At 40.1% G+C, this 27,601-nt stretch overlaps 1 protein-coding gene across 1 annotated transcript; it reads left to right on the top strand.

Moving 5' to 3' along the window:
* Positions 1–1,262: 1,262 nt before the first annotated feature.
* LOC128468022 (polycystic kidney disease protein 1-like 2) lies at positions 1,263–27,458 on the top strand. The gene is made up of 42 exons (XM_053449792.1): positions 1,263–1,548; positions 1,787–1,951; positions 2,044–2,223; positions 2,866–2,976; positions 3,418–3,565; positions 3,945–4,168; positions 4,763–5,167; positions 5,462–5,613; positions 6,261–6,348; positions 6,956–7,163; positions 7,449–7,566; positions 7,783–7,930; positions 8,453–8,656; positions 9,013–9,158; positions 9,367–9,561; positions 9,958–10,083; positions 11,279–11,452; positions 11,980–12,104; positions 13,507–13,633; positions 14,830–14,961; positions 15,788–16,013; positions 16,429–16,622; positions 17,148–17,378; positions 17,590–17,691; positions 18,227–18,405; positions 18,763–18,909; positions 19,102–19,301; positions 19,532–19,752; positions 20,280–20,484; positions 20,627–20,837; positions 21,085–21,313; positions 21,608–21,704; positions 22,872–23,006; positions 23,280–23,465; positions 23,638–23,965; positions 24,116–24,249; positions 24,350–24,477; positions 24,731–24,891; positions 25,567–25,777; positions 26,043–26,144; positions 26,582–26,713; positions 27,137–27,458. Exons 1-42 carry the CDS (start codon positions 1,263–1,265, stop codon positions 27,254–27,256), a joined length of 7,341 nt encoding a protein of 2,446 aa, XP_053305767.1. The 3' UTR covers positions 27,257–27,458.
* The last annotated feature ends 143 nt before the right edge of the window (positions 27,459–27,601 follow it).

The raw sequence follows: 27,601 nt of genomic DNA, 5'->3' as shown, positions 1-27,601 counted from the left end.
AATGTCTAGTATGTGTGAGCATGTATGTGTAAGTGTGTGAGAGCGTGATTGTATATTTGTGAGTGTATGTGAGTATGGATTGGTATGTGTAAGTGTGTGAGTGTGTATGTTTAACTGTGTTTGTGTGAGCATGGATGTGTGTGAGCATGGATTTGTATGTGGGTATGAGCATGAGGGTGTAAGGGTGTGTTAGTATGTGTGTGCATGTTTGTAAGTGGGAGTGTATACGTATTTGCAAGTGGGTGTAAAAATGTGTGCCAGTGCGTAAGTTGACAACTGACAACGCGTCACAAAAGAACATCCCCTAACGACAACTGATGTTTCTGGCATGTCATAAAAAATCCCCTTTAGGACAATTTATGTGTCTGGCATGTCATGGGGATAAAGGAGCTTAGAAAGCGATCAAATGATATTTGCTCAGCCGGTGTTGCTGCAATGCCTTGATATCGAGGCATTCAGCAACACCAAAAACATTTGCCATATTGAAAGACGATATCCCGGCGCCCTGCGGCTCAGCCGGACAAGGCATTCAGCAACACCAAGAAAAAAAAACTAACCAGGGTGCCGTGTGATCATTCTCCACAGTAATCACAAGATATATATATACCTGAGAACTGACTTTGAAAATCTGTACTATAACTGAATGATGTTATAGATGATTTGCTGGGTGAGTATAATTTAGAAGAATTGAACTGGGATGTAGAAGTTTGAACTGGGATATAGAAATCTCAATAATAATAATATAAACCCTACAGTAAAAAAAACAAAGACCAGGTTAAATACCATTGGGTTGTATACTATTCACATCTACTGTTTATCTAACTTATGATCTGTATACTAAAAAGAGCAATCCAGCCATCAGCACTGTGAGCGTATGGATCTCTAAAGAATTAATTAAAGGCAGTGGGCAAGGAATGAGAGTAATTAGCTTTATCTTCATCGACCACCTGTTGGTGAAGAACACCTGCAGCCTTATCTTCTCAGCCCAGAACAATGATTATGTAAAGGAAAGCTTTACGATACCCATTTACCATTGTTTCAAGCTTTTTTGCTACTGTCTCATAAATTTTATCCAAAGGCAACTCCAGTGAGGTATTGTCCACTTTTGTCTTCCTCATAGCCTGTTTAGAAAAAGACAATGGTCCAGTGAAGCGTCACTTCTGCAATGAGACAAATGGTACAGAGAGTTAAGGACCACTGGTCCACAGGTATCATCTGAGAAGAGCATCCTGCAGATGGTACTGTAGGGGTCCGCTGTTAGGATGCGGCTCCTGGCTATTGCTCTGTGCTGTCTGGCTTCCATCCTTTATGGAGACTCCACATCTTGTTCAAAGTACCAGGTTTCTTTCAACCGTTCATGTTATGAGTTTGTCAGACTTGAGCGCAGCTTCCACAGCGCCCAGACGTGGTGTGAGAGAGGAGGGGGGCACCTGGTTTTTATTAATCAGCAAGAGACCCAGGATTTCTTGGAGAGACACTTGTCAGATGATACAGATTGGTGGATCGGTCTTGTTCGCAACTTGCAACTTACTAACAACTCGCATGAAGGTAAATATTTTGTTGTAAAGAGTCATTTTTCTCACTTAGGGTATAACTTTATTTTTATCGCAAAAAAAATTAAGGTTAGGGGGTTCAGAAGGACGACGAGGGAGAGAGCGAACTGAAATATATGGCAGATGTACAAAACCGGGGACATTTGAAAATTTTCATGTGTCTAATAAAATAGCAGATTGTGTTAAATTAGTATTTTATTCTTAGATGTAAAAAATGCATTTTTCTTTCACAGCATCCATGATCTGGTTGGATACATCCAATGTAAATTACAGTTATTGGCGTACTAATGATTCCGTTGCTGATCATGGCAAATGTGGCTATTTAATGAAAGATTATGGTTACCGCTGGGGGGCGACTGTCAACTGCAGCCAGGAATTCTTCTTCATCTGTGAATTTGGTATGCCACCTTGTTTTTATACTTCATGAGAGCCCTACCTGCATCTTTCATCGGATTCTCTACAATGAATACAACTTTTATCTTCTCTTTAGAATCTGGACACACCATAGCATGTGATAATAACAATGCCACGGTGCAGTGTGGATCGGGGGAAGTGGTCCAGATTGGTGACAGCTTCTATGGCCGTAAGAGTCCGTTCTTCTGTACCCAGGAGTCTCCCAGAGAAACCACAAGTGGTTGTAGATGGACCAACGTTAGAGAAGAAGTGGCAGGTAATACTTAAGCTTCTACGGTCTGACCCTTGCTTTAAAATGCTAGGTTTTTCTATAAATGATGTCCTGTCTTCAGGAAGGTATGTACGGGCATGTAAGTGTGTGAGAGCGTGAGTGTAAGGTTAACATTGATAAAAATATATCTTTAGCGATACACAAGGTTTTCTCATCCTCAACCTTTTACCTGTCCTTACTGCTATAGTTTCCAAATAATACGGTATCTAGATCATCCTGTTAAATGTCGATATTCCAGTTTGATCCTTGCTAAATATCTTATTATGAGGAACCCAGAATATTCGTAAACCCAGGTGTTTCTAAAACTGGCACTATGATTTTACAATACTATAAATGGGATCCTGAGAACTTGATGCTGTTGGTCCTCCTAGGAACAGAAAGTGTTTTTTTTCTGTATCACAGAGAAGGTCAGTGTGGTCTTCTAGATCGGCTTCACAAGTGTTTTTGTGAGCTGAAAGCTACACAGAAAGACCAAATGTAACTAAAGCCAGTCTGATGATTTAGCAACCAGCTAGTTGTCCAGAGGCAGTGATATTTACAACAGTCCCAATGTACAGCACTTAACATGAAGATGTTCTGCTCTGTGTGGTGGACACCAGTAATTATACCATCCTTTATATCCTAAAGGTCAGTGTCACGGACTGCAAGCTTGTCAAGTTGCCACAGACTCCACAGTATTTGGAGAAACCTGTCAGAAATTTGGTAGTTACCTGTCTATTAACTACAGCTGTATGGAAGGTAGGTGAGTTCCTACTCAACCACACAAAATGCGTAGATTCATCATCATCAATGTTATTGTGTGTTCTTCTCTTGCATCACCTATTATAAATGCTACATCAGCCTTTCGGTGAAAACACAGGCGGAATAAAATTATAATGTGCGTCTTCCTCATATCGTATTGCTTATTTTCTATCATGTTTGAGGGTGATTATGGAATACTGAGAAAATGTGTATCATCCTCTACATGCACTATGCTCTTCAGTAATAACTATGTATATATATATTGTTCCCCTATGAATGAATCTTGAGAGCCCCCATTCCTTCTAGATTTTGCAGCAGAGTTTAAACTTTAGATAAAAACTATTACAGATATACCTAATAAATTCCAAGAGACATTGAGCTGAAGTTTCCCTTTCAATGCAGTATTACTTAGTGGCTTGTATCTTGTCTGGTGTCCAGGGTTGCAGCTTGATGTGGTAGACACCTGTCTGGTATCTGAAAACATAACGTTGACTTTGAAATGGCTTCTAGAACCCTATACCGGGAACCTTTCCTGCATTATAAGCATGGGAGATGGCTACGCTATTGATCCTTATCAGCCTGACAAGTAAGTAACAAACCAGGATAAAAGTTACAGTGAATGACAGAACCTACTGTATAATAATAATAATAATAATAATAATAATAAATAATAATGATAATAATAATAAATAATAATAATAATAATAATATAGTAATATAGTAATATTTTATAGCTTTGCACCTTCACACTTGGTTCAGCATTGGAGAGCATGAAAGAAGTAGAGTTCTAGCTGTTGTTGGAATACCACACCAAGTCATAGGCTGGCTGAGGGTATTCAGAGTTGTAATCAAGCAACATCTGCCAAGCCAAAGTTTGCATGACCCTGGCGCAATGTAGTAGAATATACTTCTTGTAATATGACTAAAACTCCTTCATTCCACATGTCCGCTGACTCTTTTTACAGCATATCCAGCAGCCTAACTCACAGTTTCTCAGCGCCTGGAGAATTTGCGGTGTTTGTTGAATGTTCAACCAGCGAATGGCACGTGACTGCTCAGAAGACCCTACTGGTAGAGGAAAGCGGCTATAATCTAAATATTACTGGCTGTTACAGCAAATACGATACAACGGACATCTGTAGGTCGATATATGGAGAGACCCTGTGGATACAGGTGGAACTGAATACAGGTGAGAATAAAACGTCACGTATACCTGTGGGTAAGAAACCATTTCTGAGAATGTATTGCGTTCGTTTGTGTTCACTCCCTCCTCTAGTTCTGTATAGACACGTTAGATATGTCAACATTATATGACAAACCCCCTGTGTTCAGCCTGCATGCTCAAGATGGGTTCAGGTTGTGATCGCCTGTACCATCCCCAACCATTTGTAAAGTGGGTTAAGGGGAAAATGTATCATGTGGGGGCTACACTACGGGCGATACCTTCACCACAGTGGGATGGGAGATTTAATTTAATTTTGTGCTGAGATGTCCTGTTGCCTTTAGCTTTTTACCCCTTATCTGCCCAGTCTCCAATCTCAAGCCACCCTTTCCATTACCCTACCCAAGCCATAGGATTTTCTTCCACTATGTGGTGTCTAGTACAGTAAATGTTCTAGCATGAAGTAGAGAACCCTTCCTACCCTTACCAAAGCCTGGTAGCTGAGTGGGAAAGAGATGTGAGTACCTACAGACTGTAGAAAAATGGATCCTGGGGAATCTGATTGTTTAAGAGTTACTTTAATGAACCAAACCTTTAAGTATATATATTTTTTAACTGTAGGCAACCACACCAACTATTCTTTAGTAGCAGGCAATGTGACTTTGATAAACTTCAGAGGAAGTGCCGAACATACCTCTCACAACCTGACAGTGGACACGGATACCCAAACCTTGATAGGCCCTGGCGTTCACCAGCTACACATCATGGAGTCCAACATCAAAACAAAAGCTAAACTCAGCAACGCTGTCACTGTCCATCTTATTGAGCCCGTGTCTGGATTACAGGCTCAGATATCCGACACCACGTTGGAAGCTGGGAAAGAACTCTCAATAAACGTCTCAGTTGCTCGAGGTGCACCGGTTACATTGACAATTGAATTCCAAGGTTCTAATAAAACCTTCAGTCACACAAGAGAAAGTCCATTGGGTTCGCCAACCATGTACAACATTCCTGTTCAATCGGAAGGTTAGTTGTACTCTAAATCTACTGTATGTTTGATAATATCTTAGATTGTCCATGCTTATGGTTTTGTTTCAGTTGCCCAAGAAATATTTCATTTGTAACTGACATCAGAAATACTTCTTTGATACTTTCCTATTGTTACATTCAGAGAGAGTTGTTAAAGCACGTGTTTATTCCTAAAACCATAATTATCCCTGAGTAAAGCTCTGAGAAGATGCAGGATAAGATAATATCAATATTATAAAGTGTTTTCTTTCTGTTCACATACTATACTTGGTGCTTTTCTGTTGTTATTAGGGACCTTTTTGATAGTCATAGCAGCAGGAAACGCTTTGTCTAACATGAGCCTGGACGTTGGGAACATTACCATAGTAAACAGCTCCACTCAACATAAAGGTAAACATTTGAAGATTATCAAGAAACATATATATAACACAGATTTATTTCAAGCTATTGGTCTCATTGATGAGAGATCTTATGGTTACCTTAACCATTTGCATTGAACTGAGACAATGTGGCCATCCATGTCTTCTCTAGAGGAACAACACTTGGCTACATGCAGTAGTCTGAATAAACGATATGAGTGCAATTGGTTATATTTTTTGATCAGTAGCAACTGTTTGTCGGCCATGATAAGGTTCTATCCTGACAGTTTTCTGTTCTTTTGCAGTAGAGCAGGATAAACTGGGACCACAGTCTGAAAAACACAGGGTGAGTACCATAGTCAAGGTATATGAGATGGTCACGATGGAAAATGGTCCCCAGTCTTGTTACTTGTAGTTTTTAGCCAAAGAGGAGATGCTTGGGGGTTTTAGTACATTAAGTCTCCCTTACTGCAAGGAGCTACTATACTTTTGATGATTAATCAAATAAAATTTCCAGTGAAAATGCTGGCAAAGATATCAATACATTTAAAAATAGGTGCCAGCTAGTGACCTTGTCCATAACAAGCCTTATAACAGTGTTTTATCATCATTTATTAACCAATCAAAATACAACGGTTAAGGTTTCTAAGAAAGCTCGGTTTACGGGACAAGCTGGCATTTCAGTGATCTCATTTCCTTAGAATTCTGTGAACGGGAAGCAGATGATACAGATTGAGCCCAGCAGACACGTGAATCCTTTTTCCAATGTTACCCTGCGCTGGTCAGACAGCACAAGCCATAATATCACCTGGACATGCGGTAGGTGTCATTTCATGTGGAAACACAAGCCTTTTCACTATAAATGTGTATAGCATTGGTACATTGGTATATTCTCCCTGTCATCGCATGGAGCCTTCAGTCACTGAACCCTAATAGTGAGCAGGAGAAGAGGAACCAACTATCGCTGCTTTCCTTCCTCTAGACCACCAGCTTCATCCAGATAAAAACAGTGATGGATTTTAGCCTAGGCAGACTAGTCTAAGGTGGCGGGTCGAAGGGGCATCACCTGAGCCAGCCCATTAACGCTACTGCGCCAAGTTGGCATTGTTCCCTTCATCTTCCACGAAAAGTGGAGAGCCAGTATCTGACATCATATAACAATGCCTAGTAGTAAGAATAATGATGTAGAGGGATGTCCCATGTATGTATTGATAGTGACAAGTTTGTTGTTGCAAAAAAAAAAGGTTTAGATACTAACACAATAAAATCATGTAAACCCATACCGAGCTGATGGATTAGTGTCCACTTCTGGAAATTTTCACTTTTCACACATGGGAGTCAAAAATCACAGGGTTTTAATGTACATAAAGTCCTAGTATATAAGCCACTGTGGACAGTACATGATATGTCTGCTTTCTGTGCTCAGGAACATGCTGGCCTGGTTGGTTTGAATGCGTGGAGAAGAATATCATACCAACCAACTCCGATAATCTCCTAATTCCCACCAACTGTCTGCCTCCACCCAATTCTGCTTTTACTATCCGAGCACGCGTGGAACTCAGCGACGAAGACACGATACGGGACGAGCAGTGCTTCTACGTGACAGCTAAACGTCAACTTCAACCTAAAATCAGGTTTGCTCACCTACACAAGCATTACTTTAGAGTGATTATGATAAAAGACATTAAATACTTATTTAAAATATATAAAATATATTTTTTCCAGCTAAATACTAGCTTTATAATGCCCCCTGAAGTATAAGTTGGCATAAAGTGTTCCTGAAGTCTGTAGAATACCTAGAAGTCATGAACCAAAATATCCTGATGCCTTCTGCATACATAATAATGCGGTCCATTTTTGGCCTTGGAAATGTCCAGATTTCCTTGATTAAAAATTAAACGCTAATATCCCTGTTTCAGCTGTAAAAAAAACTGCGAGGAAGTGAATTACAATGAGGATATGGTGTTCAGTGCTGCGTGTGACAACTGCAAAGGGGTGTCGTACAGCTGGTACCTTGATACCAGCTTCCCTGCGAAGGTGAGTTTCCTAAAACGGTTATAAAGCGATATAACCAAAATATACACTGTATTTAAATTTCACAGCACATGGGTACTGGATAAACAGCACAAGAGCATTTTCACCTTATGGGCACAAAAAGTGCAAATGGGAATTTAAGAAGCATTACTTGCTTAGAATGTATATTTTTTTTAACGGAATCATGTTCGTAAATCCGTTTTTTTTAATTTTTCGTAGAGTGTCCCGCTGCCGGGGGCCTGCCACTTGCGTGACTTCAGGCAGAACACTTGGGTGTTGCTACAAAGTAGCACTTCGATTCTTGTACTCAACAGCACCTTTCTGAAAGACCAGAAATCAGAAGTGGCCTTCAGAATAAAGCTGACGGGTAAGTATTTTAACCTTATATAGAATATATGCGGAAAAATATAAAAATTGAGCAGTGGACCCAAGGGAGTTCCATTCCAATTGTGAGCAAAGCTCTGCAGAAAAACCCTATACAGAATTCATCTCAGGTGCCTCCCTTACACAGCACTCTAATCCTGTGTGATATAAGAGATGCCGGCTAAATGTAATTTGCCGGGACAATAACCCGGGAACTGAACCAACTATGTGAGACGGAGAAGAGGCACAAATCTCGCTGCTTTATTTTCTCCAGACCGCCATTTAGCAGCAGCTTCCACCAAATTTAAACAGTGATGTGTTCTTAACGACTAGCCCTAAGGTGGCAAGTCCAAGGGGGGCTAGGCCAGCATGCAGCTTTCCATAACCCCACAATTATTGTGATTTGTCTTTTTATTTCCTTACAATGTTTTTTTTTAAATTGTTGTAGACCCAGTTGATTCAATCTTGGCCATACATCCAGTGGTGTTTCATGCACAGAATGACCATTTTTTGTGAACTGTTTCAGCCATGAACTCCCATGAGTATGGAGAAGACAGCTTGGTCGTCAGCGCAGTGCCCCCACCAGAGATCCCAAGATGCTCCATAGAGCCTGACGAGGGGTCCGTGCTGACCAGCTTCCAGATCTCCTGCCGTTCTCCATGTTCTTTTACAGATTCATGTACTAATGATAAACGCATCTCTCTCACCTACTGCATCTACCCAAAGCCAAGTACGTATCACTTCACTGTAATAACTGTGTTATCAAACAGCTTTGAAGCAGTGCTCAAGTACTTGCATACAGAATACATTACTCACCAGCTCCTGGGAAAGTGAGCTTGCAAAAGTTATTTCCGTCAGCCAAACCACGGTTAATCATTTGGAACTTGGAGTGATTCTACAAGCTGTTTTGATGTATCATGACTTTATTTGGATTATAGATAAAAGTTATCTTAAACTAAAACTGTTTTCCAAACAATCTCCCATTATGTTGTGGTTCATCTAAAATAGTGGCATTTGTTTTGTCGAAGTGCAGTGGAAGGTTATTAACAGTCATGAACACTTATGGGTTATTTTTGTTTGCTCTAGAATCATTGCTGTATTGTGGCCCCGGCCCAGAATTCCCGTCAGTTTATCTGCCACTGGGTGAGGAAAAAAATGACTTTATCCTAAATGTTACGGTAACCGTCAGTAATAACTTTGGACGTTCCGTCAACACAACAATCAAAGCTAAGGTAAGCATTTCCACGTCTCCCTCGTCAAGCCCTTCGTCACATATTGGCCCTTTGGTAGGATGTCCATGCTAGAAATTGGTCCTGATGACCTCTTCTGATTTTATCCATCATCTCCTAGTATTTATAACCTCTTCCCCATAATTATTTTGGCTGATTGTTGTAAACCAAGACATTGTAACCTCTCATTGTTTTTTATGCTCTTTTCCAGATCAAATATGATGAGACAGATCTAGATAACCAAATCCTGACATCTTTTGTGTCCGCGAAGACTAGTAACATTTTGAAAGGGGAAAACGGAGGTTCCTCGCTGATCCGGCTGTACAAGTCAGTATCTTCTGTACTGAATCAGGATTTTCCAGGAAACAAACAGAATCTTTCCTGGCAAAAAGAAAACAGAAAAGAGGTTTGACTCGTACCTTTTGACCCTTTACATGCTCCAACAGCTCCAAATTAAAATACGCTCTAACATTGCTAGTATTCAAGTTATAACAATATATGTTCTCGAAAAGTATAAGTAATGCATCTTTCACCTGCCCAATACTGCCTTTAGGTACTAGAGTGTTTAAAAAAGGTTCGGCCTCATTCATATTTTTCGGAGAATTGCCATGTGAGACAAAAACAGGCATTCAAACATGGTTGCCATAGAAATGAAGAGTTTTCCTTCAAGGAAATAATATGTATTAGAAACAAGTAGCGTTATGTCATTGGAGCATCTAGTATTAGAAGGGTTTCCCCTGTTATTGTCGGGGGTGGCTTTCATTGCTTATTCTCATTCCCTGTGTCATTCTTCCCTCAACAGTTACGAGAAGTGATGCTAACGGCTCTTTCTGATGTAAATGTCACATCCATGCAGACAGCTCTTGAGATCTCAGAGGTGCTGAAGGACCTTACGTGGAGGAGCCAAGAGCTCTCCACCGCAGCGCAGGTGAGACGCGTCCACATAATAATCACTTGAGTTACGTGGCATATGCCGCTGCATATCTCATCTCACAAAGCTGATGGATTCCTCAAGTGTTTTCAAAAAGGATTGCACTTCCGATTCTAACGAGAACAGAATTATAGCAAGTCCCACTTAATTCAAGATGATCGTTGTCAACACATTGATTGACACGATCTTAAATTTGACTTTTCATTTCTGTTGTTGCTTTGATTTTCCTGATGTTTGCAACTATGCTGCTTCCAAATTATACCGCTTACCAAGGTGTCTTGGCCGGGCTTGCTACGTATTTATACTGACGCAGCGGTATGGCCACTGGAGCAGCATATGGAGTGAGTACGGCCCGATGGTCAGTCCAGACCTGATCGTGGCCCCAGTCACTCTCTTCATGCTCATCGGTCTTGATAAACAGATAGTCGTACCGCTTTCTTTTACCAGGATGAATCCTTTCCTGGCTGTGATGTCCATGCCATTAGTGAACATTCTGCTGGAAAGGCTAGAACGATCTTATCTGCCAGACCGAAGGGGTGCACCGTAGGGGTGTCAGTTTATTTTATCAAAAATATGAGTTTAAAAATGGCAATTTCTTAAATGCTTTCTACAAATGCCATAAATAATGCACAGCTGTCACATACTACACATACATATGTAAGCATTGCTTCAATACCAGGCAGAGGTCAGACTGCGTTCCTTGTTTATCAGTGATAACCTTAAAGAAACCATGAGAGTGCGGCCAAACTAAAAGTGCCAAAATAAATTGTGTAGGTCTTCTTAAAATAAAAAACAGGAATTATAAAAAGGAATGGATTATTCAGCAGCAGCAATAAAGAGAAAGGATTTTGGGGAATTTTGGCATCAGTTTCATTGGGAAGCAGGGAAGGCCATAAGTATTTCAGAAGAGCCTCAGCTGCCATGGCTAAAATCGTTGGCAGATTAACAGTGAGTGGGATGCGGAAACGAGATCTTTGATGACCCCATATATAAAAAGCATAGCCCCTTCCACCTTCAAGTCCACAACTGAACATTTGGCAGCTCCTATGACAAAAATAGACCATGTTCATATTCAACACTGCATTACTTAATCAGATTCTGCAAGTCCTTCTGTCTGTATTATCACATGTGATATATGCACCCCCTGGTGTTATAACCATGCATTATATGTTTGTGTTTTTTATTCCCCAAGGTGGAAGCCAGCGCTGCTCTGGAAGATGTCAGTGGGTCTTTACTTACCATTAGGGGTGAATCAGACCAGACAAGGGCAGAGGCAGCTAGCTATCTGTTTAATGCCCTGAGCAATGTGTTAGAGGCTACGGTCAGTAATGGAAGCAGTCTCACCCTTGGCACCGGCAGCATGCAGGTAACGCTGTGTACTACATGTCTGCATACACTGGAAGAAAGTCTGTGTTTAAGAGGGAAATAGAAAAAGGCTCCAGGCACTCAAGGGTTCCATCAGGCAGATTTATTGAAAGAGACGAACAACAACGTTTCAACCTCACAATGAGGTCTTTATCAAGTCTGGTGACTTGTGTTTAAGAGGGAGTCATGTATTTTTGAATAAGTGACTATGTCATTTGATGTGTACGTAAACATTTCCGACAGCTTTTCCAGTATCGTTTAGCAGCTAAATACTATTAAGAGCCGCTACTTCCAGCAACGTTTAAGTGCAATATGGCCCGTCCCTGGGCTCTATCAGATCGATGTTCTTGAGAAGCCATATTTCGGGTCCCCAGTGACTCTGGCCAGCTCCATGCAAACTTTCGCTGCCCCGGATAAGATTGCTGCGTTACATGATGCGCTGGTCTCGGCGATTTCGAGTTCAGTTATCTTCAACAGGTTCATTGTAATCATAAACAATGTAATCAATGTAATCAATTCCTTCTGCAGAGTTCCGTGTCCCTCCATCTATTAAGTACGGTGGATAATCTCCAGAGTGCTCTACTGATTGGTAAACTGCCAGATAATGAGCCAGTGATCCTGGCGGCACCGTCGGCTACCATGTATATTAACAGGTGGGTGCAAAAACAAGACTCCTCTAGAAAAAAGCACAGGAGACAAATTAAGAGTGTTACGGTATTAAGAATGAAAAGGGCGAATAGAAATATATTTAGGACTACAAAAAATGTTGGGATATTTTTTTTAATGTTATAGGCTATTGAGTTCACAGTCTCTATTCTGCTTTATATGTAGAGATTTGTTATTCTAGATATCTTGGCCATGAACCCATTCAAATATGGTGTGATGCACAAACGCAAATAATACACCAGTGGGGTAATTTTTGGCATTATTAATGTTGTCTTTAAGTGTACACCATCAGCAAATGTGGTCCTAACCGATTGACCTGCGTACAGCAAGTTTAATGTTAGAGATCTACTAAAATCTGTAGCCTCCGGATGACAAATGAATAATGGTACTCAAAAGACGAGTGCCAAGGGAGTAAAAAAACACATAGCATGGGGGTTTAGCCTCCCCTTGTCATTCAGTTGCTTTAACGTAAGCAAACACCCAAGACATCAGTCATGTATATTAAATATATTTCAAGGACTCCTTTAGAAGGCAGAGAAGACCAATTCTTGCACAGAAAGGGTAAAACGGCACTGAATCATCAGCATTACTCAACACGATGTGAGTCATTTTCTAGTACAAAGAGATCATTTCTATTACTCAGTATGTCAGATTACTGCGTGCAGCCAGTAATCACATCCGCAACAGAGACAGCCTGCTTACTTTCAATAATCGTTAGCGCTGAGTGGGATGATGGGTTGGTTGGAATAGACTTTAATATCATCGGCCTGGTGCGTTCTCAGAAGCTGTGACTTCAGTCCCCACCTTTCTGCCGAAACAAAGTTTTAGTTGGAATTAAATAAAGAGGCGCACTCGTCTATATTAATCCTACTAAGTATACTATGAAGCCATTGTTGGAGTTTGTGAAATTGTTTTCCCGAAGTGTCTTGTACTGTAGATGTGTAAACCAGAACTCTACTTCTTCTCGGATGGTCCTACTAAAGCCCGTGAGATACAACCCGTGATGCATTCCCAATTATTTTAGTTGAGGTTACATCTAAAAGGCATACGTTATTGTCTCAGTGCAGAATTTATACCCTGAAACTGATCCTTTCTGGTTCCCTTTATGGGTTTTAGGAAAGTGCATTGAACATGGATGGATAGTTTGCAGTGAGTGGATTATCCACTAGAACTAGACTGCTTTATTAATGGGCCACTTGGCTTGGCTTGACCCGCTAGATGAATGTTACCTGCCTTTCCCATCCACTAAGCGAATTAAGGAGTTCTCGCTGTAGTCCTGTAATTAGGAATCACGCTAATTAAATTCTGGCTGAACTACACACTTTCCCCATCGTGTGAGAAAGTAAGCGGAGTATTCATAATGCGGTTTTATTCTGCCGTATCTCACAGGGTACAGACTGACCAAGTGAAGAGGACCTCTGTGAATATCCCCGATTCCAACACAGCTGCCTTCACCCTGCCCTCCCTGTCTGCCCTGCCGCTTTCTACAGAGAGTGACGATGCCGTAGATCTGAGGGTAAGTCCGTGATCGCTAATAATGCCCATAGGCAATTGGTACTTACTAACAATCCACCGGGGGACAGAACTTAATGAATGTCCGTTATATGGAGACCAGAGCAAGTGGACATGGAGGCATCTGAAATGTTTGCTATTTCTATTAGTGTGCATGAGTGTACTCAGCGTTCCAAACTAGATTACCATAAACCCAAAGGGAGATGTACAGGTTAGCAGAACAAAGGCTATCTCAATTATACTCATATACTGATTCTTAATACATGATAGTTTAGCAGTAGAAGCTGTATAAGGCATTTATAGAGTGTCCATACGGTGTGACAGTGACTAAAACGTCACATTTTATCCCAATGCATGCGCACACTCAAAGGAAAACGTCAAAAATGTGCATTTTCCAAAACATTCTGTATCTGCGCAATATTAAAGCCAACCTGTTATTTAAATATGTCTGCCTTGGGACCCGTAAGATATGAATGGAGTAGAATGGAGTAGAACTGTAATTGCTTTGTGGTTTCCAAAGCTCCAAGGCTTTCGTTGTGGATATATAATTATCTGTCACCATCTAGTGGCAGTTTGCAATAAACTTTAATACCTAAAAAAATAACATTTAGATTTCATGTTATGGGCTATTACTGGCAGGGGAACTATGATTTTAAGGGGCAGTAAATGAGAAAATATAGATAGTACGCTAGTAAAAATGGTTTGTATCTATAGCTTGCCTACCCTAAGACTAAACATGCAGCTGAGGAATTATAGATTGTGTGATCTCCCAAAAAGCCCCCCCACCACCAAAGCCTTTGCTTATACATTGTGGGCTGCAAAATGATGCCAAACACTAGGCTATGACATCATAACCAGTCACTTCCTGCCTGTTGGTTTTTTGGACATCCTCTGAACCCGCCAATGGTGACAGCTGAACCCGCCAATGGTGACAGCTGAACCCCATCAAGCCTTAGTGACCAGGACCCCCACATACACACACCCGTGGCCCATGCCCTAGGCAGTCACCTAGGGCTCTGGCCCCACTTTGCTTCTTAAATGTTCTTTAAGGTGTGCATTCATTTTATGTGAATCTTACTAGAGCCAGTTGAGGGCACATTCTAATTTGATTCTCTCTCCGTGGGTCGGGCGAGTTTTTGTCTTCTTATCCTGAATCGTATTGTGTGTGCGATTCATCCTGAGCCGAGTTATCTGTTATAGATGGTGAGTTTCTCTGTGAATCCTTTCTCCTCGGATTGCGCGTTTGACGTCAGCGGGTCTGTAGGAGGATTAAGCCTTACCAGCACTAATGGATCTGTCATACCTGTTATTGACCTCACAGAATACATCGAGGTGAGCAATTCCGTTTCATTAGCTTTTGTTGCCCGTGGGCGCCAAAGGAAGAATGAAAACACGACTGTAAATGATTCCTACGTGGGTTCCTCTGACATTCTCAACTATAAAGGATTCCCCGGCTTTCGCCTACATGCCAAATGAATGCAGAGCTGAAGCATGAGTTTAAATCTTAGATTCCATGGGCTTGATCACTTTGTTACTTCAACTACTAACTCTTCTGATCCATATCAGCTGTTAATATCCAATAGACGTTGTGGGACACCCTTTGTGGGAATTAGACAGTTGTTGTTTAACCATATGGGTCCCACCAGGATACTTACATTCATAACAAAGAACCTTGATGTGATGGCGGGGTATTGCCTGTATCTCTTTCAGATGGTAGATGAGTGTTTCTACCCACCTGACACTATTTTATTATATGGTTCTAGTTTTCTATATGAGCATCATATGATTATTTAATGTCATTATGTCAAATGTATGCAGCGTGAGAACCCGACATACCAAAGAAATAATGAGGTATCTTTGGTTTAAATGAAACCATTCCTTTTATGAGTATAATGGGTCCCAGGTTCACTACTCATGATCCTTAATGCCACCCTGTAAGTTGCATAAAGCTTAATAAATCAACCCAAGTTTTTCCGTCTTTATTTTACCTTGTCACGAACTACTATGGACGTTAGAAATAGGTATAGAACATGAATGTGGGATAATATTCACCATATATATTTGTTTTGAGATTATTCTGTGTTTTTGAAGTTTTGCTTCGTGGCACAGCATTCTCCACCAGTCTCTCTAACTCTGTTTGGTTTGACTTTGGCAACAGATAATATTACCCAGGTTTTCCCCGGATGAAGAAGAGAAAAGCATCATTAATTTGGGAAACTTCACAGCCCTCCTAATAAATGTAACTTCTGCCAGCGTTCCTCTGGTGATTCATCTCGAACCCAGTGAGGAAATACCACTGATTCTGTACTTGGGTTATGAATATCATCCTAATGACACAAACTATGACATCACTACTCGTCTGCCTACTGGAACACACTTTGGAGGTAAGATTTAATGGATTGTGCCAAGCAGTAACAGTAATATATATATATATTTATATCTTAAAATAGATAAACAGAAACAAAGTGATGATAATCTGAACTTTTTTAGGTTTGTAGAAGTTTCTCATTTAGTCCTTCAGTAATATTCCATGTGCTTTTTCCAAGGAATGATCAGGAAATTATCAAAGAACGTGTTCTGGTGCACAGTTTATTTTATTTTTTTACCTAGGTTATATTAAATGCCTGGTAACATCATCCTCACTGCTATGATGTTATACAGTATGGAGGCTGCACTAGTTGGGAAGATCAGATATTTCCCTTATAACTGGCCCATTGATCAGTGGTACGTAGGGAGACCATTTGCTTAGACTGGACTATGTTGCCTAGTATTGACAGTAACAAGGTTATCCTGTTCCAGATAATATTTATTCGTGGGTTATAAACCCGGAGGAGTTATTTTTAAGTGAAGGAACATACTACCTGATGGTTGAACCTGACCTGGAAGACGACACTTCTAGAAGGAGCAACATAACCATATCAATTACCTCCTTTACCACCCAGTGTGTGTTCTGGGACGAAACTAATGGGGAATGGAATACCACAGGATGCAAGGTAAGTGTCTGTATCCATAAGGTGCATACTGCTGATGTTTATTGTACAAATTAACTTCTTAAAAGTGTGGTTTTGAATCCCGTGTGGCTTCATAAAAGCCTGGGCAGAAAGGACATGTCTTCATCAGGTCCGCAGATTTCTGTTTGCAGGGCTGCCCCACCACATAGGCGGCTGACTGCTGGTGGGCAAAGTCGTCCCTGTGCTTGAGAATAAGTTGCGAGAACTGGGTGATTTGAAATAGGGCTCAGAAAACCTTGGGAACAAAGACATAGTTTGCCGGAAGATTGGTCCTCTTCACTGTGACATAGAACCCAACACCAGTAGTAAAACAGCTTCAACCAACCAGAAGAATGTTTTGAGCAAGTATCACCAGGGATTGGTGAACATGGGCATCACAAGCCCTTCATTAGGAACATGATTAAACACTGGGGAGGTTACAACTAAAAACAAAAAAACCTTTGTACTAAAATACAAAGTCAAATCCTGGAATACCATCTAAAATGACACCTATTTGAATTATTTCAGGTGGGCCCCAAAACCAGCCCTAAAAGCACGCAGTGTCTCTGTAGCCACCTCACCTTCTTTGGAAGCTCTTTCATAGTGATGCCCAACGCTGTTGATGTTAGTAGAACAGTTGAGCTTTTTGCTACCTTTGTGGATAATCCTGTAGTGGTGACCACGGTCGGATGTATCGCTGTTCTTTACGTGTTGGTGATGATTTGGGCCAGGAGGAAAGATATCCAGGATTGCGCTAAGGTGAGTAAAGTGATCAGTGAGTGCACTACTACATTTGTTCAAATCAATACAGTTTAAATAACTCGCCAGCATACATGGTTCTTTGGATCAGTAACCAAAATAAAAGGTGGCCAGCGAGGCCACAAATTTACCTTTACTGCCGTGTACAATAGTTAATAGCTCATCTGTGAGTTGACACATGCAGACTAAGTCATGTTTACCTTTCATTCAGGTGAAGGTCATAGCACTGGAAGATAACGACCCATTTGCACAGTACCGTTACCTCGTCACCGTTTTTACCGGTCATCGCAGAGGAGCCGCAACCACTTCCAAAGTACACAACCAGAGGGTCCACAAATGTGACTGTGTTCACCAGTGTAACCTAATAAATAAACCCCGACTGCCTAATGGTTATTGGCAGTAAAAGCTATGTGAATTCAGTTCCAACACACTTGAGGGAGAGGGGTATTTCTGGAATAAGTGGTGGGATTCTTACAATAGACTGATTAGTCAAGATGGACCATGATAATGCAAAGTAAAAGCCAGTCAAGGTGCATACATCACCTTCTCACATGCCCACCTCATTACAAGCATCTATTTTGGGGGGTTTGTTTAGCACATTTAGCTTAGTGCGGCCATCAAGTCAGGCAGTCTTGTTGCAGGAGTACGTGGAATACAATTATTCTATCACAGGCTGCGCATAAATATGTGCACCCACCAGATGAGGCCTGTGGCCATGTAAATGACCACCAATAGGTTGTGTATATTTTATACTGAGTAAAGATAATGCCTTTAGAGACAAAGCTGATAGGATGTATCAATGTTAGGTGCCACATTACCTCACTCCTAATGGAGTTCCCTACTTGCAGGTGACTATCACCCTCTATGGCTCTGAAGGGCAGAGTGAGCCTCACCATCTCTGTGACCCCGATGGACCTGTGTTTGAACGTGGTGGGGCTGATGTTTTCTTGATCACAACGATTTTGCCGCTTGGAGACATAGTGAGCATCAGGCTTTGGCACAACAACTCTGGAAGCAAGCCGTCATGGTAAGAAAGCAGACAACAGAGAATGTGGGTTTGAAGGAAGGTGGCTCAATGTTCCTTTAGAAGACCGTGTTGTCGAATCCAACTCATGAAGAATGCAGATATACTCTTGCTCTAAAATGTAAAACTAAAGTTTTGGATATACTAAATGTGGGATAATTGTGGAATTCGGAGTATGTTCACATATCTACTGTATATATATATATATATTGCCTTCTGCAAGTAAAACCCTGTAAAAGGGTACAAAACACTCTCCAGTGTCAATCTGTTGGGCTGATTTATTATATATTAATTTATTTTGAACAATAAGTGGCATCCTTTCCCATTCTTGCTCTCATTCCTGATATCTGTTTCTTACAGGTATGTCAACAGAGTGCTGGTTCATGACTTGGAGCTAGACAAGAAATGGTATTTCCTCTGCAGCTCATGGCTGTCCATTGATGTTGGAGATTGTGTGCTGGATAAAGTGTTCAGTGTTGCCACAGAAGAAGACATGAAACAATTCAGGTAATGCTATGCCCTTGTGGAAGCTAAGAAATTCTGAAGATGGCCCACGATTGATAACACTGGTATGGGTTTTTAGGGTTTTTGTTGTATTTTGATGGAACCAATACTTGTGATGTTTTACTGGGTAATCTAGACATGGTATTATCCCAACTGCATGTTTTGCAAACAGTCTTCTCTTTCTTTTCTTTCTAGCAATTTGTTTTTTATGAAGACTTCCAAAGGATTCCGGGATGGACATATCTGGTACTCGGTGTTTAGCCGATCTCCCAGAAGCCCTTTCACCAGAGTACAACGGGTGTCATGCTGCTTCTCACTTCTTCTTTGTACCATGCTGACCAGTATAATGTTCTGGGGGGTGCCAACTGACCCAGCCGAGCAGAAGATGGACTTGGGTAAAAAAAAATATTGTAGCTTTTAATTATGTTGTTTACAGGAGAACATTAATGTTCAAGGTTTGGTCCTGCCATAAAAAATAATATAATATTATTGTTTGATGTTATGTCCGTGCCTTTTGTTGTAGTTTTCCTTTACAAGTTCACTAAACCAAGCACCTCCTGCCCAGCCCTTGGCATGGCCAACAAACCTTTACACATGTATAACAGACAATGTATCTTTTCTCCAGGCAAGATAGAGTTCACTTGGCAAGAGGTGATGATTGGATTTGAAAGCTCCCTCCTTATGTTCCCCATCAATCTGCTGATTGTTCAGATCTTCAGAAATGTCCGACCAAGGAAAACCAAGGATTCCACAGAGAAGAAAGACAGAGAATCTTTGCCAACAGCCGCTAGCAAGTCTTCACCAGATATTTCAATGTTCTCTCTTACAACAGAGTCCATAATGAAGGTATGAGGATAATTGGATAGATGCTAGCAAGTTCAAGGAGCAAATCTTTCAATGAACATATATTTGGTTTTGTTTCACAAAACAATTCTTATTTATGAGAAAAATAAAGTTTTGTGAGTCGGCCGCCATGAAGCAAGAGAATTGAAATTCACTGTTGCAATTTTTTTTATTATGCTAATAATGTGAGTCAGCTTCCTTTCTGTAAAGCCTAAAGTTTTACACCAAGGTCAACAAATTGGTAGCTCACTCATATAAGGGGTAATGCATTAAAAACATTCTGGTGCAAAGTTTAAAACATTTTATCACAATAGCAACCAATGGAATGATTGAGTAAGCAGAAACATTTAATCAGTTGCTATGGTGATAAAACCACTTTTTAAATCATACAAGACCTTTGAATGAACTGGTGCCACATAAAGTCCTTTTTTTCTCTATTTGTTGACCTATCCTAAATACAATATTTTTGCATTATAATCAACCTCGTGTGGCTACAACAAACTTTAATGCATCCATTTTATTATGCGTAGGATATCCGGAGAATTGCCAATTTCCTTTATAAATCGCAGAAGACTGCCTCATCTCTGGTGGATTTGGGAAAGTCCAATGACATAAACAAACTCTTAACATTGGTAGAGGACATTATTGTCATGCAGAACCAGCAAGGCTTTTACGAAGACAGCAAGAAGAGAGAGCGTTCTCTTATACTCAGCCTGGGCTCAATGAACCTCCAGGGTAGATTGCTGACCTACTTTTTTATTTTATTTATATTTTTGATTTAACACATTTTATTAAGTGGACTGGGGAGGCTTAGCATATAAACAATAATATTTAGTTATTTCGATTTGCTTTATAAAGCATTCTCTTTCTCTTTCAGATGAAACCAGGAGTCCAACCCCAGATAAGGTTCCTTGCGATCAGAACCGTTTTCTGTACCAACAGATCCAGCATGTGGAGAAGAAGCTGAGTTTCTTGGGACCTCATCAGTTCCCAAACCCTGAAAGTTACAGGCAGGCTGTTAACCGAGTGCAACACGTGAAAGGGATCCTGGAGCATCGCCTCTTTTCTTCCTCCTCTGCCAGTGAAGTGTGAGATACCATGAGTTATTTCCATGCTATGCATATCGAGTGACCAAAAAAAAAAAGGGGTCTAAATGAAAACAAGTCATGACAGATGAAATAAAGACTTTGCATCTTAAGAATTCTTGAAGCTCCCAATACAGGAGCTACAATATTTTAATATTAGTATACACATTATTCTGATTAACTTAACAAAACTAAACTGTGGTAACTGGTGAACTCACAAGGATTAATAAAATATCTCTGTGTCTTGTAGATGTTCATCCATGGGTAGTCTCTCTGAAGACGGGAAGAAGAACACATCCAAAGGGCTTCCCTGGTGGTTTGTCTTCATCGGCTGGTTTCTGGTGATCTCCACCAGTGGTGTATCTGGGTTCTTCACCATGTTATACGGATTGCACTATGGAAAGGAGAGTTCCATTAAGTGGCTGATCTCAATGGCAATCTCATTCTTTGAGAGTCTCTTCATTACTCAGCCTTTAAAGGTAACTGTGCTCAAAAGTGACCATCATTTTTGCTAGCTGTACATTTCAAAGTAAAATAGACTAATACCACCTAACTAAACTATTCTATGGGTGGCTCCCATCCTTAGATAGAACTGTTGTATAAACAAGATGTGGTTAAGCCTAAAATGTCCCATTAATTCCATTTCAGTTCAATGTGTATCTATTGTCTTTATGACACCTGAAAACTTGGGGGGGGGCACCTAGATACAAAAATAATTGAAGAACTACAAGTATATAATCACCTTACCTTTTACCTGCTGTCATTTTTTTTAGGTGCTGGGGTTTGCAGCATTTTTTGCTCTCGTTCTAAAGAAAGTAGAACCTGAGGATGAAGAAGAGACCGCACTCAACGGAGATCTGTCTGCGCCAGGTATCTGCATTCTACATCAATTCTGATCAAACCTGCAAGATGTGCCTTTTCTCAGTCAAACCCGTTACCGAAGTATAGATACTTTCCATATCATTCAGTCAGCCAGGTTATTTGGTGGAAACCTGCCATATACAAACATCGTTGGGCGCATTCTATCTGACATGTTGTCAATCCCCCTGGCCAATACATTATCATAACTGTACAACTTGTAAGTCCTCTAAAAACCAATGGTTTCCCCTTTCAAACTACCGCATGTTGACCGCATGCAGTCCTTATCTGCTCTCAAACATTATATTTCTATATTTTAAAGAGATAATTGATTTCTAACTTTTGCTGTAATATATTTTCCTGCACAGGAATGGAAAGCATGTTTCTGAAGATTGGAAAAAAAAAAACTAATACAAATATTAATATAATTATATAAATATAGCAACTATAAATACTGCATGATTTTTTTAATGTTATACCAGATACCCCTGTATGTCTAAAAGACCAATCCTGTCTTCTTCAGATTGTCTACTTGATATCTACCTAAATGGGAATTATATATAAAGAGCGATTTAGAGTCAAAGTAGTAAAAGTGGTGCAGCCATCATAGCAGTTTCTTCTTCATGCATAACCCTCATTGTGTAGTTCACAATAAGGATATCTAATAAATCATTGAAGACCCAGCAATTTTAGCATTATTGAGGATGGGGAAAACTTGTTACTCTTTACGTTGGAAAACCATCTTGTAAAAATGTCCATAATAACAAACTGTTTACTAGAGAGAGCTAAACCCCAGCTTTTATAGATATTTTTAACAGAGGACCCTTATACTCAACCATAAAATTTACAGTAGGGTCAAAGGTTGTGCAGTGACAAAAAAAAATGTCTTGCTATATATCATGTTAAATATTTGCAAGAATACAGCTGTATGCTGTAGAAGATTACTGTATCACTCATCTGCGATGACCAAAAGTTCAACGCACGGCTTCTCTATGTATCCGTATGCCAAAGGTCTAAAACAGAATTGGAGCCATACTAAACCTTACAGATCTTAAGGACACGATTGGCCACCAAACATCCACCCTTTAGTTAGACATTAATGGCCCTCAAAGCCCTGAATAGATAATGTGGTGTTACAGAGATCGGGATTCTATAAGTCTTTTGTCTCATTTCTCTCAGGTGATCTCGGCCCCTTTCTTGAGTCTCGAAGAGACAGTGACGTCTATCAGCCTCCACCTCCTACTGACGTATCCAGGATGAAGATCAATTATATCAAGGAACAAAAAGTGTTTGCATTAATTCGTGAAATACTTGGTAATTTATCATCAACTATAGAATGGGAGAACAAGTGAATATATATACATATATATATTATATATATTATATAAAATCACTTTTAGGTATATACAGAGTATGTGTAGGTTTTAGAAAATGTTCAATAAACCAAGTTGAAGAAGGTATATGAACTGGCTTGGATCTATGTTGGTCCTGAGCACATATATTACATTGGAATGGGCTGTTATGGGGGAGTCTAGGATCTCTGAATGGTACATGTAATAAAAATATATGTTATGATTTGTTTCGCAGCCTATCTTGGGTTCCTATGGATGCTGCTGTTAGTTGCTTATGGGCAGAGAGACCCAAATTCTTACTACCTCAATAAGCACATTGAGAGCAGTTTTACCAGCGGGCTTGACGATGTTTGCAGCTACCAAAGTTTCTTCACGTGGGCAAACACAACTTTAATCAACAATTTGTTTGGGAGCTACCCAGGTAAGACAGATCTCCATAAAATAGGCCCCAACCTTTCCATTGTTCGGTTCTACAAGAAGTCAGGTTCTTCTGCGTTACCCATTTCAGGAACAACTGAATGAGACGGAGAGAAATGGTTTTCTACAATTCTGCTTCTCCTTCATGTATGGGTGTTTTTTCTGTTTTGATGTAGGCTTTGTAACAGATGGTAACTCCAAGCTGGTTGGCAGTGCAAGACTGCGTCAGGTCAGGGTGAGGCGAGATTCCTGCCCCATAGCCCATGTACTGCAGGGTACAATAGAAAGCTGTCGGGCGCCATACTCCCTAGATGCGGAAGATATGGGCAACTATGAGGAGCGGTGGAATGTCTCTGCCTTCGCAAACATAACGGACACAAGCTCAGCGTGGAACTATCAGAACCAGTCCAAACTTAGGGGTCATCCAACCTGGGGAAAGCTGGCGACATACAGAGGAGGCGGCTATGTTGCACATTTGGGAAGCGATCGGAATACTGCATCCAGGTATTATCCTCTAAAACATCCAAGAGACCTCCAGCAACAATCATAACACTCACCTTTGACTTTTTCCCACAGCTACATTGAATTTCATTCTTTTCGGAATGGTTTACGTGTCTGGCACTAGATTGTAACCATGTAACCCTTGCTTTCCAGTGTTCTGCAGAATCTCTTCAACAATGTATGGCTGGACACGTACACCAGAGCCGTGTTTGTAGAATTCACAATCTATAATGCCAATGTGAATCTGTTTTGTATAGTGAAGCTGGTATTTGAAACCAATGCACTAGGTAAGAATACATTGACTGATAATTAAAAACACGCCTGGAATAGCCAATGGTTACAAGTCCTATAATTTTCTGTGTGTCTTATCTCCGTCTTACTTTACAGGTGCCTTCTTCACTTACCCTGATCTCCAGAGCATCCGTCTTTATCCTTTCACCGACGGGTTGCATATTTTTGTTGTCGCCGCAGAAGTCATTTACTTCCTGTTTGTTATTTACTATATGGTTGTACAGGTAAGATGAGAGCTTTTATGAGGAATTCCTGCTGGCAGGATCCATAAGTCCTACGTTGGCCATCTTAGAGCTATTACCCATCGCTTGGTCCTTGATTCTGAAAGGTCCACCTGTGCTCTTAAAAGCACAGAATTATCCCTGAGCACGCTTTGGAAAAGGCTTCATCGTAGATGATTCTTAGAGTAATAATCGGAACACCGTTTGTTATTTTGATCCTATAGTGTAATTATTGATCTGTATGATCCGTATACAGGGGAAACTCATGAAGATGCTGAAATGGGGTTACTTCCAGAGCAAATGGAACTTGCTGGAATTGGCAATAATCATCATGAGCTGGAGTGCCTTCTCAATCTTCGTGAAAAGGACGATCCTCGGCTCAAGAGACATCACCTATTACCAGGAGCACAAACATGAGTAATTAACATACATGTCATTAACGTGTCTGTGAAACTTGGGACATGACACGGATATAAACAATAATCATTTTTAACACTTTGAGTGTCTTTGAAGGCTTCTGGCCCCTTAAAGGTTGAAAGGCACCACTTAAAACCAAGTTTAGGTAACAGTTCCATCATTACAGGGTGAGACACAAAGTTCATAAACATCACGGCCATCCCAAAACACCTACCTCCTGGAACAACACGCAGGCCTGAAATAAAAATGATTCATGTTAACTTTTTACACTCATCGGGTAATATTGCTTAATGGAAATGTCATCACCCCGTTTCATGTAGGAAGATGCAACACTGTGTTCAACTACACAGAGAATAACAATATTGTATCGGCTCGAGAGTGACTGTTACTTTAAATCCTGTAACATTTCCCAGTGTTACACTCTTCAAAACGGCCATCCAATATAACTGAGATCTAAGTTCCAAAACTTAAAAACATGTTCTTCAAGTTTTCATTTCACAAAGCAGGTCATTTGTAAGGCCCCAGCCTGTATGAAGAATGTTGTTTTAGAAAATACCCATTTTGTAACTATGTATATATATATATATATATATATATATATATATAAATATAATTCTGCTGTATATATATATATATATATATATATATATATTATCATTCTTTTGTTTTCTGAAGGTTTGTAAGTTTTAATGAAACTGCAATGGCGGACGCAGCTCTGGGCTATCTGATTGCCTTTTTGGTACTTTTATCAACCGTTAAGTTGTGGTACCTGCTAAGATTAAATCCTAAACTGAACATGATCACAGCGACGTTGCGCAGAGCTTGGGGGGACATTTCTGGATTCATCACTGTCATCATCATCATGTTTCTTGCCTACTCCATTGCGGTGAGTTGCCCCAATGTCTTTTCTCTTTACTCTCTCGCTAATTGCTTTGAATGACATGAGATGCATTAGTTTTTTAGTGGGACAGTATGCGTTTAAAATGATATTAATTTAAAGTATTGCTTTTATATTATAAAACCATTATAAACCAACCTTGTTATTGATGTGTGAGCGTTCGATAGTTGTATTAATATTCTTTCCTTAATGTTCTCATGTCCTATGACCTTGACCCTGCTCCGGGATGACTGTATGCCCCTTCTAATTGTAGTGTAACTTGATATTTGGATGGAAGCTTCATTCCTACAAAACTCTTTTTGACTCCGCAACGACCATGGTCAGCCTACAGCTGGGGATCTTCAACTATGAAGAGGTACTTTCTTCCAAAGTTGGATGCCGTACACGGAGGGGCAGAATATTGCGGGAATGTCGATGCCTTGGTTACATGCAAGCCAGATCTAACTTATTAATAAGTTAAACTCAGCAATTAACTATGTAGTTATGTTCTTTAAATGTCCTTTGGGGTTTTCTCGGTTGGTAAGCTCCAGTAGAGCTCCCACTGAAGCTTACCAACCCAGAAAACCTCAAAAGTCATTTAAAGAAAATAACTACATAGTTATGGGACATCTTGAGGAAATTGACAAACGCAAGATAAATGGGGCATTTACTAATCCCTCCAATTTCCAGCATTAGGGGTTTCTTTTGAGTTTTAGCCTAGCCAAACAAATGTTTAAAAGACAAAGATGCAGCTCTTTTGTGAATGATTTGTATTAGCAGTAATGTGCCATCTCATGTTTGTTCCTTTCTTAGGTTCTGGATTACAATCCTGTTTTGGGCTCCTTCCTAGTTGGATCATGCATCATCTTCATGACGTTCGTCGTACTGAATCTCTTCATTTCGGTTATTCTGGTTGCATTTAGTCAAGAACAAAAGTATCACCAGGTACCAAAACAGGCTCCATAACTCATTACACCACATGGTGTCTAGAATTTAGAAGGGTTGGGGGCTTAATATGTGAGATATTTAACACAGATCTGTATAGATCTTCTTATTTCTGGGACCTTAATATCTAAGATGTCTCAAAAGTCTGTGTGTATGGATTCTACATCACTAGCAACCATACACTATTATATTATTAGATCATATTATATTCTGGATGCTGTTTATTATTATTGTTATTATATTATTGCTTTTATAATTGATTTTATATTCACCTAAATAATTGTTCAAACTATATTATTTTTTTTAACTTAACCCCATGTTTTCCAGTCCTTAATTGTCTATACAAACCTATCTCCTGGATGTTTTTAACAATGTATTTTGTTTATGAGTAACGGTTAACGGCATTCTTTGGATTTTTTCTAGGCTTCCGAAGAGGAGGAAATTGTAGACCTCATGCTGATGAAGATCTGCAGCTTTCTTGGACTGAAACATAATAAAGAGGAAAGTGTTTCCAAAGTCTCTTCCAGTATCCGGGGCAACTAAAGAATTCCTAAGCAAATATAATTTATGGTATTTTTCTAGTTACAGACGTCACGTAGCTGTAACATATGGTCAAATGTGCTGTATATTAGCATCACTTTTCAGCAAAGGAATGAATAGTTAATAAGGCAGCAAGTATATTTATTAAATACATGTGGAAATGCTCATTTATTTATTGTACCTAATAAATTATGCATCTAACCAAGCTTGGATTTATTTGTAAAAGAATCAAGGAAGGGCTGGAGATGGGGTCAAGGTGCAGATTCCCTCTCCGTTTGGGGTTACATAGTTAATAAGGTTGAATAAGATGGTAGGAGCTTGTAATGTCCACCTATCCGAGATATTTTG

This window comes from Spea bombifrons, chromosome 10 (assembly GCF_027358695.1).
Source record: "Spea bombifrons isolate aSpeBom1 chromosome 10, aSpeBom1.2.pri, whole genome shotgun sequence".
NCBI lineage: Eukaryota > Metazoa > Chordata > Amphibia > Anura > Pelobatidae > Spea > Spea bombifrons.
Note: the sequence above shows the minus strand (reverse complement) of the source record. Positions and strands in the feature narration are given on the sequence as shown.